Source organism: Perissodus microlepis, chromosome 14 (genome assembly GCF_051167445.1).
Source record: "Perissodus microlepis isolate ML-2025 ecotype Zambia chromosome 14, ASM5116744v1, whole genome shotgun sequence".
Classification (NCBI taxonomy): domain Eukaryota; kingdom Metazoa; phylum Chordata; class Actinopteri; order Cichliformes; family Cichlidae; genus Perissodus; species Perissodus microlepis.
The window spans coordinates 37,845,882-37,864,173 of NC_140474.1; the positions used below are offsets into that span (position 1 = coordinate 37,845,882).

Sequence of the window (18,292 nt, forward strand, 5' to 3'; positions counted from 1 at the left end):
CTGGTGTGCTGTAATAAAGATTCTTGTGTTTCCCAACTCAGAGCCTGCGCGTGTGTCCGTTCCATCCCGCTGTGACACTTGGAGGATGACTTTTACGCTGAACATTATTACAGCATCAGGAAAAGACTCCTCACGCCGCGTTTCATTCCTTCCATTCAACGTCTCCTGATCATGTATTCACAGCCACCGAAGGCGCTGTACAGCACCGAGCACCTGAAACACGGACAGTTTGTTGATATTGTAATCAAAAATACAGCCCCGGGGGGGAGGGGGGGCATTTTAAAAACGCACCCTCCCTATTGCGCATGTCCCTAAAAGGTATGGCCTTCCAGATTGCCTCAGTTGTATCGTGAGTGTAATTTCAAATAAAATAAAATAAAACTCAGAAGAGTCTGTGTGTTGTATTCTTCTTTTTCTTCTTCTTCTTATTATCATTATTATTATTATTATCATTATTGTGTTTATGTACTGGGGTATCAATGACCCCCACGCTGCCACAGCAGCTTCTGTGCGTGGCCCCCAAGTGCTACGTTTTCTTTCCCGATCCCCTGACGAACCCATTAGAATCGCTCTGGGGCACTCTTCGACCCCAAATGATCGTTCTGTTTTTTTTCATTTTCATTCACCTGTCTCTACTGAGGGTGGGGTACTTTGGGACCCCCGGGGTCTGGGGCTGCCCCGAAGGGGAGCACAAGGGTTAACAGCGGCCTCCCATGGACGAACATGATAGAGCCTGCCTGAAACTAGGAGAAAAATTGAAACGGGAGTGGCATTCAGGGAGGGAAACGTGGGTGTACGGGGCGCAGGAGCCAGCCCTGATGCGCGGCCTGTGAAATGCGACCCAGGGGTACTCTGGGACCCCCGGGGTCCGGAGATGCCCCAAAGGGGAGCACAAGGGTTAAGCTTGTTTCAAAGATTCTGTACAGCAGCTTTAAATGTTTTCCAAAAGCACACATACACTTATCAGTGTTTCTCAAACTTTTTACAGTGTGGACCACCTGATAAAATGCCAAGCTCTCCTAAGTACCACTATGAAAGCATGAAACTCATAAATCTTACAACACAAAATTAGTCTTATTAAATTAGTAAAATTAGCATCTGCAGTAAAGATTTTTTCATACATTTTATACATTCTACCACAGGCAAAGTTGCCTCCATTTTTATTTTTATTTTTAGTTAATATTTTGTAATAATTTATGTTGTTTTGGGAGTGTTTTTTTTTATGTATCCCAAAAATGCAGTCAGTTTACTTTTTACTCACTATGAGCATCATTCATTATTCTCCCCAGTAATTAAGGTTAGGATATGTATTTTTTCTATTCCAATCCATTCTTCTTTTGCAGCATTTAAATAACCTTTATCAGATTTGATGGTTTTGTTACAGACTTTTCAAAAGAGTGTTTTGCTTTTCTTTCACAAATGTGGGATTAAATTGTGTTTAAATGTGCAAAACAGTGATGTCATGTTTTGTGACGAGGACCCAGGCACATTTGAGACTTGATGAATTTAAGAATCTTATGATTTAATAAAGAAATTTGCAGACTTGCACAGAGATGGTAAAATTATGATGACTGATAGCGGAGACGAAGATAACAGACGACGAGGACAGGGAGGAACAGGGGATTAAATGCACCAAGGAGACATTCAGAGACAACTCGGGACAACTGGAGACATTTAAGGATGCAGGGACTGATAGACACAGGGAAGATGTCTCATCGTGATGTGTAAAGTTTATCTTGCCTGGCTGGGCAGCTCTCTGGGTGCTCAGCACCCCCAAAGCTCTGATCCTAGAATCGCCCCTGGATGTAACTGCAGCCCAGCCCATGCAGCAGTATATGAATGACTAACCTCGTATTGTGGATGGATTATCTCAGTTGTTCTCCTGGCTGAAGTTTGGTCCTTTTACAGCATCCTGCCATGCGATTACATTTGTTCCTGACCACCGAGAACACTCACGTTAACTTTTATCGAGTGAAAAAAAGTTTGCTTGTTTATATTATGCTAACATAGCTGTGTCGCTAGCGGTCACGTAGCATATCGTTATATACCAGCTAGCCAAACTTCAGTAACCCTACAAACGTCACTGCTGTTTAGTTTTCTGTCTTCATTTATGTTGGAAGTGATAACAGAGCTGTACGTTTTAATTTGTTTCCAAAACCCCGCAGTCAGGACATGCTATATTGTATTTAGATAGAAGCTAGCGAGCTAACTTCCTGCTAACTTCTAACTCCGTTAAATGTCATAAATTCCGTTTTCATGGATGCCTGGATGTTAAACTCAATTGTTACACCTGGTAGAGCAGAACGCTGATCATTTTATTAAAGATGAAAGACTTTAGACAGTTTTTCAACTCTCAGTAATGCCATAGTGATCGTTTGATATATGGACCTGCAGCGGAGTTTAGGCCCAGACACGGCTAGTGACGTCAGACTTAACGACCGGATAGTGAACAATGGTGCTGTTAAATCACTGCACATGAGTGAATGAGTTTGCACTTGGTCCTGAATCCACCAGCGAGCCTCTCTCATTCCATATATACTAAAAACCACTCTGCTGCTCTCTGGCAAGGAATGGTGGTGGTAGATATCAGTTTAAATACTGCATTGATTCCTGATAGAAGAGACCACGCCCACCACTTCATTTACACAGACACGTCAGAGAGAGAAAGCGAGAAGAGGGAGCGTGACACCGTGGAAGTGGTCAGCTTCTGGGCTGACAGTGAGTTAAAAACCGGTAAACTCTGAGTGACTTTCAGAAAGCCTGGACAAGTACTTGCCAGGACCACACAAAGACTCCACTCAAGACTTTTGCACTATATTTATAGGCAGTAAGCAGTACATAAATTCAATCAAGTTACAATTCGACGTGAACTGGCTTGAGACCAGAGAAAATGAAACAAGAAATAGGATTTTTGTTTCACTTAATCTCGATTCCTTCCTTTTTTACTTCCGCCCTTAGACTTGAAAGCCCCGCCCTGCTGTCCGTCTCTCACACACACACAGAAAGTGTGACGCTGTAACGCGTTGAGGGAAAGTAACATATGAAGGCACAGTAAAGGGGTGAGGTGCAGTTTTCTCCTCCTACAAACGGGCTCATTTCTCTGCCATTCAAAGGGAAGTAAGTGCAGACCTTCCGAGGACAAAGACAACTTCTGCAGGTTTTCAAAGCATCTCCAAAGGTATGTGATGGTTATATTTATGGTTGAAGCTGCAAACGTGACTGGAAGGCGTCCGGTCACAGTCGTGGCGAAACCTAAATATGAATGCTATTAGTGTTTTTTTACTCCGAGCTCCGTGACCGATAAACAGGAACGTCGCGAACCTTTCGCTGTCTAAATTCGGACTATTAGCTGAGGTTAATGGCGGACCACGAAACATTCAGACACATGTCGAATAAAGCTGACTTTATGGGTGAACTTTTGTGTGGCATTATGGGTCATCGGGCTCGGTATAACAGGCTTGTTAACACGCCTTTATCTTCTGTGATGCTACGACACGCGTGAACAAACCCCGAGGAGCCTGAGGAATCACCTGAATGTGTTGTGTTATACAGCTGTAACACCGGGCGTCTGATGACTGCAGCGCTCTCACTTTTCAAAGAGGCAAAGATACTGCCTTGAGCCAACAGTGCTGACTTGGGGAATGGTATTAATAAAAGGTGATGGCTGAGGGCAGAGGTGGGCTTGACCACTGTGGGTGGGCACTGGCAGAAGTAGATATGGAATGGAAGTGGGCTTTGGCAAGCGCGTACGCTAAATTGGATACGATACAGAGAAGATTAGCAAGGCCCCTGCGCAAGGAAGTGGGCTTGAATATACTCAGATAGAAAACATGATAAGGTGATAAAGAGGTGTTTCGTCAGGACAAGTAGGGCAAACAGTACTCGCCCTGTCAAATCTAAACATAGATACAAATGAATGCAACAAAGGAATTTAGGGGCACATTTAGAACACATATTATCGATCATTTTGTGAATAAAGTTGTAAGTCTATTTCAAGAAAAAAGTCCAAATGTGGAGATCACAGTTGTTCCAAGACAAACAGCCACGGCTGCTGTACCCTCTACAAAATGCCTTGTATAGATGAGTTAGTGAAACAAATTGATCCATCTTGTGATACAACAGGCATCTTCTTTATTACACGAGGGTTTAAACATCAGTATCCTTGCATCTGTCCATTACCAGCCCTTTCATTTTGTACAAATCCAGCCAACTTTTCCAAATTTGTGTGCTTATTCCTTCTGAGAAGACGGCAGCTCTGACCATGTCTGGTCTAAAAACCAGGCAAGTTGAGCAGCTGCTCAGATTAGCATCTATGAGAATAACTGAATGTAATATGTTTAACCAGCGTTTAATCCCCTGTAGATATTGACTGTTAACCACACTACTCAAGCCTTTTAATTTAGCATTTTTTTCTTTTTTAAATTAATATATTTTAATATACTTATTCTCCTTTAGTCTCAGCTGACTGCAGGTTTCCCCAATTTTTAAACAGCCCATTTGTATAAATACTGAAACTAGTTACCTCACAGCACATTGTTAGTCAGTGGGCTGGTTTCAGTCATTATGTAAGTGTCCTGTTTATAAGGTTGGGGAAACCTGAAGAGGTCACCTGGATGAGTGATGAAACGTTTCTCCCGCTGAAAGCGCTACATCCAGAGAACAGGATCAACCTTTTGGGGATGGTGTTTTATTGCTTTCTTTCGTCTCTGTTTGACTCTGTACCAGTGGATTAGACCCCTATAGTTCTTTATTTTGGCATCGCCAAGGCTAACTTGGAGTGGACTTGAAATTCAGGATAATAAGAGGACAGGCGTGCCTCATTGTCTGAATAAAACCACTAAGTGTTTGAACTTTGTGAAGGCTCTCTGATGCCACTTTCACTTCTTACAATTGATACAAAATACTTTAGTTCAATTCAATTCAATTTTATTTATATAGCGCCAAATCACAACAAAAGTCGCCTCAAGGCGCTTCATAGGTACAGAGAAAACCCCAACAATCATATGACCCCCTATGAGCAAGCACTTTGGCGACAGTGGGAAGGAAAAACTCCCTTTTAACAGGAAGAAACCTCTGGCAGAACCAGGCTCAGGGAGGGGCGGGGCCATCTGCTGCGACAGGTTGGGGTGAGAGAAGGAAGACAGGATAAAGACATGCTGTGGAAGAGAGACAGAGGTTAATAACAGATATGATTCAATGCAGAGAGGTCTGTTAACACATAGTGAGTGAGAAAGGTGACTGGAAAGACTCAATGCATCATGGGAATCCCCCGGCAGCCTACGTCTATTGCAGCATAACTAAGGGAGGATTCAGGGTCACCTGGTCCAGCCCTAACTATATGCTTTAGCAAAAAGGAAAGTTTGAAGCCTAATCTTAAAAGTAGAGATAGTGTCTGTCTCCTGAATCCAAACTGGAAGCTGGTTCCACAGAAGAGGGGCCTGAAAACTGAAGGCTCTGCCTCCCATTCTACTTTTAAATACTCTAGGAACAACAAGTAGGCCTGCAGAGCGAGAGCAAAGTGCTCTAATAGGGTGATATGGTACTACAAGGTCATTAAGATAAGATGGGCCTGATTATTTAAGACCTTGTATGCAGTGTTGGTCAAGTTACTTGAAAAAAGTAATCGGTAACTAATTACTGATTACTTCCCCAAAAAAGTAATCCCGTTACTTTACTGATTACTTATTTTCAAAAGTAATTAATTACTTAGTTACTTAGTTACTTTTTAAAAACAGATCTTTTAGTCCAATTCTACTTTTTCTGCATAATCCATCATACAAAATGTAATCAAATGGAAAAGTCTCTTTTTTTTAACTTGTTTTATCCATTTTAATCTTTTAACTTTATGCATCAAGCAAAAATTAAATTATCTGCAACATTCTCTGACTTGAAGAAATTAGTTTAACATTTAAACCTATTTTCTGCACATTCCAGCACATAAAATAAAATATTTTTTTTGTGTTTACACTCAGTCTTTCAAATAGATGCAAGTAAAACACAGCAGAAAGTAAATAAAATCAAAGACTAGCGGTCCTTTTGCTCTATTTTCACCTGTAAAGCAGGAGTGGGTTAGGCGGAGGTTTACCCTGGTGCAGGTGTGCCGCAGCGGTCAGTGAAAGAATCCGCGAGTTTCTCTGTGAGTTTCCCATTACGTCGTTGCGCACTCGGAGCTTGTTTAGGGGTTTTTTTCGGTGTAAAAAGAAGTTTTCTTCCCACGCACAACGGACACTAATGTTTTTGTCACTTTTTATGGGATCAAACTCAAAGTAAGGTCAGTACTTCCACGCTTTAAACGCTGCACGCTCATACTCTCTCCGCACTCGATATATGATCCGTTGTTGATCTGCACACAGCTGTTGTCACGAACGTCGCACTCGCTTACGTCACTGTCATGAGACATTCTCGCAAAAAAAATCACGGTTTTAGTAACGCAGTAACGCAGCGTTCCTACGGGAAAGTAACGGTAATCTAATTACCGTTTTTGCAATAGTAATCCCTTACTTTACTCGTTACTTGAAAAAAGTAATCAGACAACGCGTTACTGCCCATCTCTGCTTGTATGTGAGGAGCAGGATTTTGAATTCTGGATTTAACAGGAAGCCAAAACAGGAGAAATCTGCTCTCTCTTTCTAGTCCCTGTCAGGACTCTTGCTGCAGCATTTTGGATTAACTGAAGGCTTTTCAGGGAGTTTTTAGGACTTCCTGATGATAATGAATTACAGTCGTCCAGCCTGGAAGTAATAAATGCATGAACTAGTTTTTCAGCGTCACTCTGAGACAGGATATTTCTAATTTTAGAGATGTTGCACAAATGGAAGAAAGCAGTCTTACATATTTGTTTAATATGTGCGTTGAAGGACATGTCCTGGTCAAAAATGACTCCAAGGTTCCTCACAGCGTTACTGGAGGCCAAGGTAATGCCATCCAGAGTATGAATCTGGTTAGATACCATATTTCTAAGATTTTCAGGGCCGAGTACAATAACCTCAGTTTTATCTGAATTAAGAAGCAGAAAGTTAGCGGCCATCCAGGTCTTTATGTCTTTAAGACATTCCTGCAGTTTAACTCATTGGTGTGTGTTATCTGGCTTCATGGACAGATAGAGCTGGGTGTCATCTGCATAGCAGTGTAAATGTATGCTATGTCTTCTAATGATGCTGCCTAAGGGAAGCATGTATAATGTAAACAGAATTGGTCCTAGCACTGAACCCTGTGGAACTCCATAATTAACCTCAGTGTGTGAAGAGGACTCTCCATTTACATGCACAAACTGGAGTCTATTAGATAGATATGATACAAACCACTGCAGTGCAGTACCTGTAATACCTACAGCATGTTCTAATCGCTCTAATAGGATATTATGGTCGACAGTATCGAACGCTGCACTGAGGTCTAGCAGGACAAGCACAGAGATGAGTCCACTGTCAGAGGCCATAAGAAGATCATTTGTAACCTTCACTAAAGCTGTTTCTGTGCTGTGATGAGCTCTGAAACCTGACTGAAACTCTTCAAATAAACCATTCCTCTGCAGATGATCTGTTAGCTGTTTGACAACTACTCTTTCAAGGATGTTTGATATGAAAGGAAGGTTGGAGATTGGCCTATAATTAGCTAAGACTGCTGGGTCTAGAGATGCTTTTTGAGTAAAGGTTTAACTACAGCCAGCTTGAAGGCCTGTGGTACATAGCCGATTATTAGAGATAGGTTGATCATATTTAAGATCGAAGAATTAATCAATGGCAGGACTTCTTTGAGCAGTTTTGTAGGAATGGGGTCTAAAAGACACGTTGATGGTTTGGAGGAAGTAATTATTGAAGTTAACTCAGAAAGATCAATTGGAGAAAAAGAGTCTAACTTAGCATCAATGGTACTAAGAGTAGCTGTTGGACACATGAACAATAACCGTATGACTGTTCCCACCACTAACACATGACCCCACGCTGTGTTCACTGCATCATTCCATGTTTGGCACTGATCACCACCTGCACTCATGTATATATCATGTATATATCATGTATATATCATGTATATATCTATCTACTTAGCACTTTTTAATATACTTATTCTCCTTTAGTCTCAGCTGACTGCAGGTTTCCCCAATTTTTAAACAGCCCATTTGTATAAATACTGAAACTAGTTACCTCACAGCACATTGTTAGTCAGTGGGCTGGTTTCAGTCATTATGTAAGTGTCCTGTTTATAAGGTTGGGGAAACCTGAAGAGGTCACCTGGATGAGTGATGAAACGTTTCTCCCGCTGAAAGCGCTACATCCAGAGAACAGGATCAACCTTTTGGGGATGGTGTTTTATTGCTTTCTTTCGTCTCTGTTTGACTCTGTACCAGTGGATTAGACCCCTATAATTCTTTATTTTGGCATCGCCAAGGCTAACTTGGAGTGGACTTGAAATTCAGGATAATAAGAGGACAGGCGTGCCTCATTGTCTGAATAAAACCACTAAGTGTTTGAACTTTGTGAAGGCTCTCTGATGCCACTTTCACTTCTTACAATTGATACAAAATACTTTAGTTCAATTCAATTCAATTTTATTTATATAGCGCCAAATCACAACAAAAGTCGCCTCAAGGCGCTTCATAGGTACAGAGAAAAACCCAACAATCATATGACCCCCTATGAGCAAGCACTTTGGCGACAGTGGGAAGGAAAAACTCCCTTTTAACAGGAAGAAACCTCCGACAGAACCAGGCTCAGGGAGGGGCGGGGCCATCTGCTGCGGCCGGTTGGGGCGAGAGAAGAAAAACAGGACAAAGACATGCTGTGGAAGAGAGACAGAGGTTAATAACAGATATGATTCAATGCAGAGAGGTCTGTTAACACATAGTGAGTGAGAAAGGTGACTGGAAAGACTCAATGCATCATGGGAATCCCCCGGCAGCCTACGTCTATTGCAGCATAACTAAGGGAGGATTCAGGGTCACCTGGTCCAGCCCTAACTATATGCTTTAGCAAAAAGGAAAGTTTGAAGTCTAATCTTAAAAGTAGAGATAGTGTCTGTCTCCTGAATCCAAGCTGGAAGCTGGTTCCACAGAAGAGGGGCCTGAAAACTGAAGTTTTATCTGAATTAAGAAGCAGAAAGTTAGCGGCCATCCAGGTCTTTATGTCTTTAAGACATTCCTGCAGTTTAACTCATTGGTGTGTGTTATCTGGCTTCATGGACAGATAGAGCTGGGTGTCATCTGCATAGCAGTGAAAATGTATGCTATGTCTTCTAATGATGCTGCCTAAGGGAAGCATGTATAATGTAAACAGAATTGGTCCTAGCACTGAACCCTGTGGAACTCCATAATTAACCTCAGTGTGTGAAGAGGACTCTCCATTTACATGCACAAACTGGAGTCTATTAGATAGATATGATACAAACCACTGCAGTGCAGTACCTGTGATACCTACAGCATGTTCTAATCGCTCTAATAGGATATTATGGTCGACAGTATCGAACGCTGCACTGAGGTCTAGCAGGACAAGCACAGAGATGAGTCCACTGTCAGAGGCCATAAGAAGATCATTTGTAACCTTCACTAAAGCTGTTTCTGTGCTGTGATGAGCTCTGAAACCTGACTGAAACTCTTCAAATAAGCCATTCCTCTGCAGATGATCTGTTAGCTGTTTGACAACTACTCTTTCAAGGATTTTTGATATGAAAGGAAGGTTGGAGATTGGCCTATAATTAGCTAAGACTGCTGGGTCTAGAGATGCTTTTTGAGTAAAGGTTTAACTACAGCCAGCTTGAAGGCCTGTGGTACATAGCCGATTATTAGAGATAGGTTGATCATATTTAAGATCGAAGAATTAATCAATGGCAGGACTTCTTTGAGCAGTTTTGTAGGAATGGGGTCTAAAAGACACGTTGATGGTTTGGAGGAAGTAATTATTGAAGTTAACTCAGAAAGATCAATTGGAGAAAAAGAGTCTAACTTAGCATCAATGGTACTAAGAGTAGCTGTTGGACACATGAACAATAACCGTATGACTGTTCCCACCACTAACACATGACCCTACGCTGTGTTCACTGCATCATTCCATGTTTGGCACTGATCACCACTTGCACTCATGTATATATCATGTATATATCATGTATATATCTATCTACTTAGCACTTTTTAATATACTTATAATTTTAATTATACTTATACTTTTAATTCTTATTCTTATTTTTATTTTCATGTCTATTTAAGTGTAATTTATGACAGTATGTTTGCACTGAAGCACCGCAGCAATTTCCTAATGTTGTAAACCTGCTTAACATTTGGCAATAAAACCCTTTCTGATTCTGATTCTGATAATATTACATCTGTGGGATGATTACTGGTAATTTTTTCTCTAATGATTAAAATGTTATTTGTGAAGAAGTTCATGAAGTCATTACTAGTTAACGTTAAAGGGATGGTTGGCTCAACAGAGCTCTGACTGTTTGTCAGCCTGGCTACAGTGCACTGACCTGGCCTTTACAGCACGGCTGATTTATTCTATCAAAGTGACCGCTAATGCACATTAACGACACAACTTAACACCTGCTCATCCTGTGGCCTGATGCATTAGACCTCATCACTGTTACTAATAAAGTAGCAAATATCTTTTGAAGGAATGCTGTTCATGTGTCCAGAAGAGTTCAGGAAACTTGGAAAATAAATGCTAAGGTTGTGCACCTTACTAGGACTTTGTTTTTTTTCTTGTCGCTTATTTGTATAGTGCTCTGTGTGTGTTTGGTTGCGATGAGAAGAAGTGACATTCCCCAGAGTGAGGTTCGTAGTTCCTGTTCTCTAGAGGGGTGATGTATCTCTGTTTTTACCTGGCTGTATTACCATGGTAACATACTCTGAACACATAACCAGGTCATGTTCAGAGTTTTTGTTTAAACTTGTCTCCAGGTGCCACGTTTCACTGCTTCTTACATTTCAAGTATTTTTAAAGTACAATGTAGATTCTTTTTTATTTCCATTGTTGGGGAATGCATTTTAAAAGTGCAAGCTGGTAACTCGTGCATTACTAAAAGCACTGAATGAAGCATGGCATAGCTCCTTCCTACTCTTAATGAATTTTAGGCCACAGGTCACATTTACCTGTACAGTTATTCTATGCACTTTAAGGACTTTCTTTATCAGCTTTATCTTTCTGATATCCATGGTCAGTTTATAACATCCTTTTCCCTGCATGTGAACATTTTGACTTCAACATCTTCAAAGACGTGTGCAGCAGAAAGCGATCAAGAGATTAAAGCATGCAACACATCACAGCACATATCATGTTTGAAAGTTGCCACAAAACGAAATTCATGAGACCCCCGCTTGGTGTCTGCTGCCCATATCCTGACAGGTTATGATACTGTGTGTAGACAGGATGCTGATTGGTTGAAAAACTACCCAGAGCAAGAGCAGTGTTCACCACAGAGGGAATGAGTGTGTCAAAAAACAGAGTCAGCAGAGAGACCTTGACAGATGGCAGTGGACAGTTTTCATCGTTTTTAACACTTTCCTTTACTTTTGTGCAGCTAAGATAAAAGAGCAACCAACATTTTTATTAAAACGTGTAAACATGATGCAGAGCTTTGTAGAGCCAGAGCGCCAGCTGGTCATTGAATGAATTTTCAAAATAAGAGCGAGGTCCACTGAAGTAATGTGTATGGATATTTGGTTCTTGTGTGTAGACAGCTGTACACTATGTGTTCAGCACAAGTGGCTTTGGTTATAAATGTGTTTAACTAGGATTTACTGTGCACCGTATTCATTAACCAACAAAGGACTCTGTGTTTGTGTTAGTCTACCTGATGGCGTCCAGCAGCTGCATCAATGTCGAGTTTTTGGATACAGCTGAGGATTCCTTCTACTTTGGAGGTAAAAGGCATTTTTTACTTTCTCAGTAGTTGCCCAGTCTGTACATTTAATAATGTCATTATTATAGGTTAATTATGCAATTATTTAAATTTTATTTCTATTGTCTTTTTTTCCAAAATGTGAACGCATCCTCTGAAAATCTAAAAGTGGTTCCACAGGGTAAAGGATTTTAATATTTCTCTTATTTAATTTCATTTTGGAATATGATAGAAGAGTAGTATTGTGAGGCGTGATGTGAAGGTCATCGTCGTGTTGTTCTCTCAAAAATACAGATTTGGAGGAGGATGATTTCAGAAAGTCAGGAGAGTATCATTGGTCCATTGAGAGCAAGAACGGTGCTGGATACCTGATTTTAAACCAAGAAGACACATTCGTGCTCCAGACCTGCTGTGGTAAGACAGAGTTCTTCTTGTTGTTATGGTTACTGACTTTTCAGTTCAGTTTGGTTGAACTTGGCAGGGCTCAGTAGGTAGAGTGGTGGCCCCATGATCAGAAGGGCAGGGGTTCGATACCCCTGAGCAAAGGTACTGTCCCTACACACTGCTTCCCAGGTGCCCAATAATCAATATCAATAAAGTATTCAAAAGAAAAAAAAAGAGCTTGTGTGCTAGCTTCTTCAACATTGTAATTGTTGAAATTTTTTAAGAATAAAGCAACTTGCTGAGAGAATAAAGCTGTTGACACATGTTGATGGACATTTGTCTGCTCCGACTCGGATGCTCAGTCATGTTTTGGCCTGCTTAGTCAGGCAGGGCTGGATCAGGTGACCCCAAATCCTCCCTTAATTACATTGCAATAGGCCTCGGCTGCTGGGGCTTCCCATGATGCACGATCTCTCGTGATGAGTGTTTCTTGTTCATTCAGTAATGTAAGTCGCTAATGACTTAATGCACAGAGATGTATAAACACATAGTGAGTGAGAAAGGTGACTGAAGAAGAAGTACTCAATGCATCATGCAGTCGCCCAGCAGCCTACACCTATCGCAGCATAACTGTTAATAAAGTAAAAAAAAGGGTCAGCATGGTGGTTAGCAGCGTTGCCTCACAGCAAGAAGGTCCTGGGTTTGAATCCACTATTTAGCCAGGGCCTTTCTTTGTGGCGTTTGCATGATCTCCCGTTTCTGTGTGGGATCTCTTCGGATACTCCAGCTTCCTCCCACAGTCAAAGACATGCAATTAGTGAGGTTAGATTAAACGATTATTCACACCTATATGTGAGTGGTTGTGTGTCTCTGTGACACACTGGTGACCTGTCCAGGGGGTACCCTGCCTCTCACCTTATGGCAGCTGGGAGAGGCTCCAGCTCCCTGCGACCCTGAATTGTTTAAGTGGATGGAAGTAAAGACCACTGACTGTACCTTTAAGCGAACAATACATTTGTAGAACAACTGCAGAGGTCTACACTGTGGAGCGGGATTCACATTAGAAATGATTACAGCAACCAGCAACATGACCAGCTGCCTCTGCAGTGAGTCTCTCTCAATGTGGTGGAATTTCAACCCTAACATGTAGCTAAGTTTAGTGTTAATGTGAGTCCCAAATATAATAGATATAATAATACCATATGTCCAAATCTGTAGTCACTACAGCTGCTGCCTGTCAAAACGTGACCCCAGGATTTTAAATTGGTCGGTCCATTAAAAGCTGAACAAATAAGTTTGTGGAGCGCTGCAGTTTGGTCTGTCCTGTTTTGCACACAGAACAAACACAAACACATATAGATGAACAGAACAGCAGTATATCATCACCTTTGTTCTTTAAAACAAGACATAGCTGAATGACATGCTGCTCTTGCTTGTCTTTGTTTCCTCTTCAGAGAAGAAACTCTGCATCTGGACCTATCGGAGCTCTACTCTAAACGATCAGGAAAAGATGCCAGTCATGATATATGCCCAAAAGAATGACCAGACAATGGTGGTATGTTATAAGGAGCACAAAATTCAAGCTGTACCAATGGTAAGTACAAAAAAATCACGAGTTGGTTTTAGTGCACTCGCAGTTATTCTGATATTCATCTCATTTCACATTAAAAACAAAAAGATAACATCTGTACTGGAAGCATTTTGCTCAATGCTTTGAAGCTGACATTCAAAGTTAATCAGCAGTATACTCTGTGTATCTCTGAGGTTTGGCCTGTGCTGCAGAAAACTGGGCAGTCTGATGGTTTAGATAATAAGAATCCAGTATATCAGTAACTGTGTAATTTTACTGGCCCACAAAAACCATTTATTTTTATATTTTTAAAAACAAATACAGTTTAATTAATAAAGTTGATTTTTATTCCAAAACAATGTTACCAAAGCCTTGAAAAAATGGGATCTACTACACTCCATGCCCCCCTTTAGATTCACCTCTGCTCGTTGCAGGTATATAAAATGGGATGGCTGCCGGCAGCCTTCAGCAAGCTGCCTGATTTAAATATTGCATCACACAAAGTTAACAGTCTGCTTTCAGTTTAGCTGCTGTAAAGTTACTGAAGGCTTTCACTGTGTTAAACACTGACTGGCAGCTACAAAATTACCTTCTCTTCATGCTGGAACTTGTTGAACACGTGGTTTGAACAAGGCTTTTTCAGAATAACAGTTTTGATGGTGATTACAGGAACAAGTGTTGCTGTTAGATGCTGGAAAAACATCTTTCAGTCCACCTGATTTCCCCATCTCTCTCTCTGCTCCTTGCTTTGAAGAACAGAGTAACATGAGTTCAGTTTACGCTTGACTCATTTCATTCTTTTGAATTACTGGATTTTTTAAATTCAGCATAAAGATCCACTTTGACGTTCTGTTATATACTGATCTCCCAAACCCTACTGTCACGGCTGGGGCAGCAGTCGTGTGGAATTATTTAAGGACCCAAAACGCATGCACCTCCGAAGTGAGGAGGCTTTATTGAAGGAGGTGGAACAAATACACAAGGCGAGAAACAGAACAGAGTAACCTCAACTGGGAAAACTAAAAAGCAAACCTGAAATGATAACCGAACGGGGAGAGGGACAGAGACACGCAGACAGCCGCAGGGAAATCACTCAGGAGGACATGAACGCAGACGAACCAGCAACAGGCAGGAGAACACACAGGGCTTAAATGCACACAGCAGTGATCAGGGGATGGGAGACAGGAGGGGAACACACCTGGAAGAAATCACAGCTGACGAGACAGGGGAAACGTAACCTGAACGCACCCACATGAGACAAGGACCTTCAGAATAAAACAGGAAACTAACAGACACAGAGGACCTGAGAAGACACTGAACTTAACAGACTTACAAGCAGACACCGTGGACAGACAGAGGGAACACAGGCAGGCATAAAACAAAACCCAAACAAAAGACATAACAGAATAAACAAGAACATAAGATGATATAAAGAAACACCAAACACTGAGTCGTCAGACTCAGGACCATGACACCTACAGTGATTTTCAGAATCATTGTGATAGGAGACTTAAAATTACATACTGATAATCTCTAACTGCATAGATACGGAAATGTATCTTAACATTGCAAAATCATTCACTTTTGGTGCAACATGTTGGTGAGCCCACAGTGGATCTGGATTTTACTCTTGGCCTGTCAGCTTTCCTCTCTAATCTCTATCTACACCTCATTTTTCGGATGTTAATGATCTAGTTAATTGGTTTAATATTCAATGTTTATCAGTTCTGGACTGTGGAGAACTGATAAAAGCCAGATTAGCCCCAATCTTTCACCCTGGAGCACCAATCACATCTGTTACCACAGAAGAGTGTGCAAAAGCTGACCACAGGTAGAAATCACTGATCTCCATGTTCACTACCTCCTCCTGGTTAGGAGTTACTAACCATGTTCAACCAGCTCTTTAGATGAATAAAACCATCTTATTTTACTAGTTCATTTAACATTGATTGTCATCGTTCCTGGTTGACACCATCGGCAGACTCACGAATCCCGCTTAGTCTGCTTTCCATGCCTCCATGTCTCCTTGATATGCCCACTTCTTCCTCTCCAGCCTACAATAACTTTCCTAAATTCATTAAAGAGGTTCTATCTGACATCTCCCCCGTCTTCACTTTATTATAAATCAATCTATTTCTTCACTCCAGGTTACAGTAAAATAGTCAGCATCTTCTCTCAGCTTATTATAACCCTCCCTGCATTCCACTGTTTTAGAGGATTTCACGCCTAATTCACGACTGCTTTCAAAAACATTTGGCAAAGTTGTCGCTAATCACGTCGTCCTTCCTGGGGTAGTAATTTGTCCTTGACCTGGCAAAAAGCAAAGATGAAATCCCGAGGTCGCTAACGTGGAGACTCCCACCACACCTAGATATGTTGTCCATAATAATTATAAACACAAGTGGTGACAGGGCATCCCTGACGGAATCTGCCACCTATCCGAAACAAGTCCGACTTGCTGCCGGCAATACAAATCAGGTTGTACAGGGACTGAAGGCCCCTAACAACGTGCCAGATATCCCAGACTCTTAAAGTGGATCAGACCACAAACTACACCCCGCCATAGGGATGTACTTTTTTTTTAACAAGTATTTATTACACTTTGTCACAAGAGTTGGGAGTTGGAAGTCCTAACAGAAATAAAATATGCATATAAATTATATCAGTATTTAATGTAATGCGGTTAATGCTGCCTGATATACAAATATATTACCAGAAGTATTGACACACCTATTCAAATCACTGCATTCAGGAACTCAGCCACAAAGTGGTAGGCCACAGAAAATGACAGAGCAGGTTCAATGGATTTTGAGGCACATAGTGCCTCCAAACTTCATGTGACTGTCAGATTAGCTGAAGAGCAGTGTGTAGAGAGCTTCATGGAATGGGTTTCCATGAAACGTCTTGATGCAGGCTCAATCATCCGGGCAAGTAAATCCCCAAAAGTTGATTGTGTTCATCTGGACGTAGAGTTTTCAGTCGGAGAAACGTCACAATGTGAATGGTACTCATGGCCATTTATCAGTGGTCTTTGATCAATGAGCTTTGATCAGTGGTTGTTGATCAATGGTCATGAGAATTTGCATAATTAAGATTAAGGAACTGACCTCCCAGCCCATTGTTCCTTCAGTGGGCTGGTTTCAGTCATTATGCAAATGTCCTGTTTATAAGATTGGAAACCTGCAGCCAGCTGAGACTGAAGACGTCACCTGGATGATGACGAAACGTTTCTCCCACAAAACGCTACGTCCTGATGAACACAATCAACTTTTGGAGATTTACTTACCTGGATGATTGAGCATGCATCAAGACGAAATTCTGGGATAGGTTTGGCCACGAAGGATACACCCGACCCATCCTTCAAATTTTAGGAGGTGACGGACGCATTTGTTGGCCGCACTTGGAGCAGCCTTTGTCGCCTGGCTGTGACATAATCGGCCTTCAAATGCAGCCTCTGAAGGATGCAGCCCCTTAAGAATGGGATGTCACTCAAGTTCATATGTATGTATGATAGCAGTTGAGCCAATGCTTTTGGCAATATGGTGTACATTATACTTTACAATCATGTTTCATGTGTAAGTTGATCAGGATCAACCAAACTGATATTAAGTGACAAACACATACTGAACATTTGATACAGTAAAAACTTCAAAAGAAAACAACAGTTTAATCTCCACGTGTGAAAGGTCCACTATACTTGATCTGCAGTGCATCAGGATGATACAGGGATTGTTACTCTTTTTCTCCTTATGTGTGTCCATAGACGCCCCCCACAGACATCCCTGGAACGACTCACGAGGCTTTGTTCTACCAGACGCGCCTTTCTGGAAGTAACAGGTTTAAGTTTGTGTTGTCAGCAGATCCCAAAAAAGTTCTTGGAGTTGTGGATGAAAACAGTCGTTATAAACTGACCCTGCTTCCTGAACGTGATGATGTTGACATGAGAGTTGAGTTTGAGTGCAAATAATTAAAGAAGTTGTCTAAATAATGAAAAAAAAAAGTCATCTGACTGACTGAATGCAGATATCCGATGTAACAACTTCTTAAAGTCATAACTCAGAGTCACTTTGTGATTTAAATGGAACAAATCTGATCTTAAACCATTTGGAACCTCAACATGCTCCCTGTTGTATCATTCTAAGGTTAAAATGTGTCCATCCATAAATCTTTAGCTTTGAAATGAGTTTTATCTCATTTGGGATTTTGTTTGTATTCAGTTAATCATTGAATATTGTGAGGTTGGACCCATGCATGTTTGGTTTGGGCCAGTGTAACCTCAGATTGAACCCAAAATTAGAACTATAAGCTCATACAACAATCTAGCTATTAGAATTTGTACATAAGAATAAAGGCTTTGTACTTCTTTCATTGTGTTTCTTGTTTTGTCATGAGTGGTGTACTTCAAAGAAAGTTGAAAACGGCCAGGCTCTGTTAGCATGAGCTAGCTCGACTAATCCCCGTCGGAGATGACGGGTAAGACGACAAACACGTCAGAGGAAATCTGTAAAT

The 18,292-nt window shown here is 41.2% G+C and overlaps 1 protein-coding gene and 1 non-coding gene across 2 annotated transcripts; both read left to right on the plus strand.

The window, feature by feature from the left end:
* The first annotated feature begins 2,978 nt into the window (after nucleotides 1-2,978).
* On the plus strand, nucleotides 2,979-18,151 carry LOC146374396 (uncharacterized). Its single transcript, XM_084950772.1, has 6 exons — nucleotides 2,979-3,178; nucleotides 11,777-11,851; nucleotides 11,999-12,010; nucleotides 12,124-12,243; nucleotides 13,668-13,807; nucleotides 17,547-18,151. The coding sequence occupies exons 2-6, from the start codon at nucleotides 11,785-11,787 to the stop codon at nucleotides 17,748-17,750; spliced, it is 543 nt and encodes a 180-aa protein (XP_084806898.1). The 5' UTR covers nucleotides 2,979-3,178; nucleotides 11,777-11,784; the 3' UTR covers nucleotides 17,751-18,151.
* Nucleotides 3,731-3,836, plus strand: LOC146374397 (U6 spliceosomal RNA). The gene has a single exon (XR_014802365.1). It is a non-coding gene; the product is annotated as a U6 spliceosomal RNA (small nuclear RNA).
* Nucleotides 18,152-18,292: the final 141 nt, after the last annotated feature.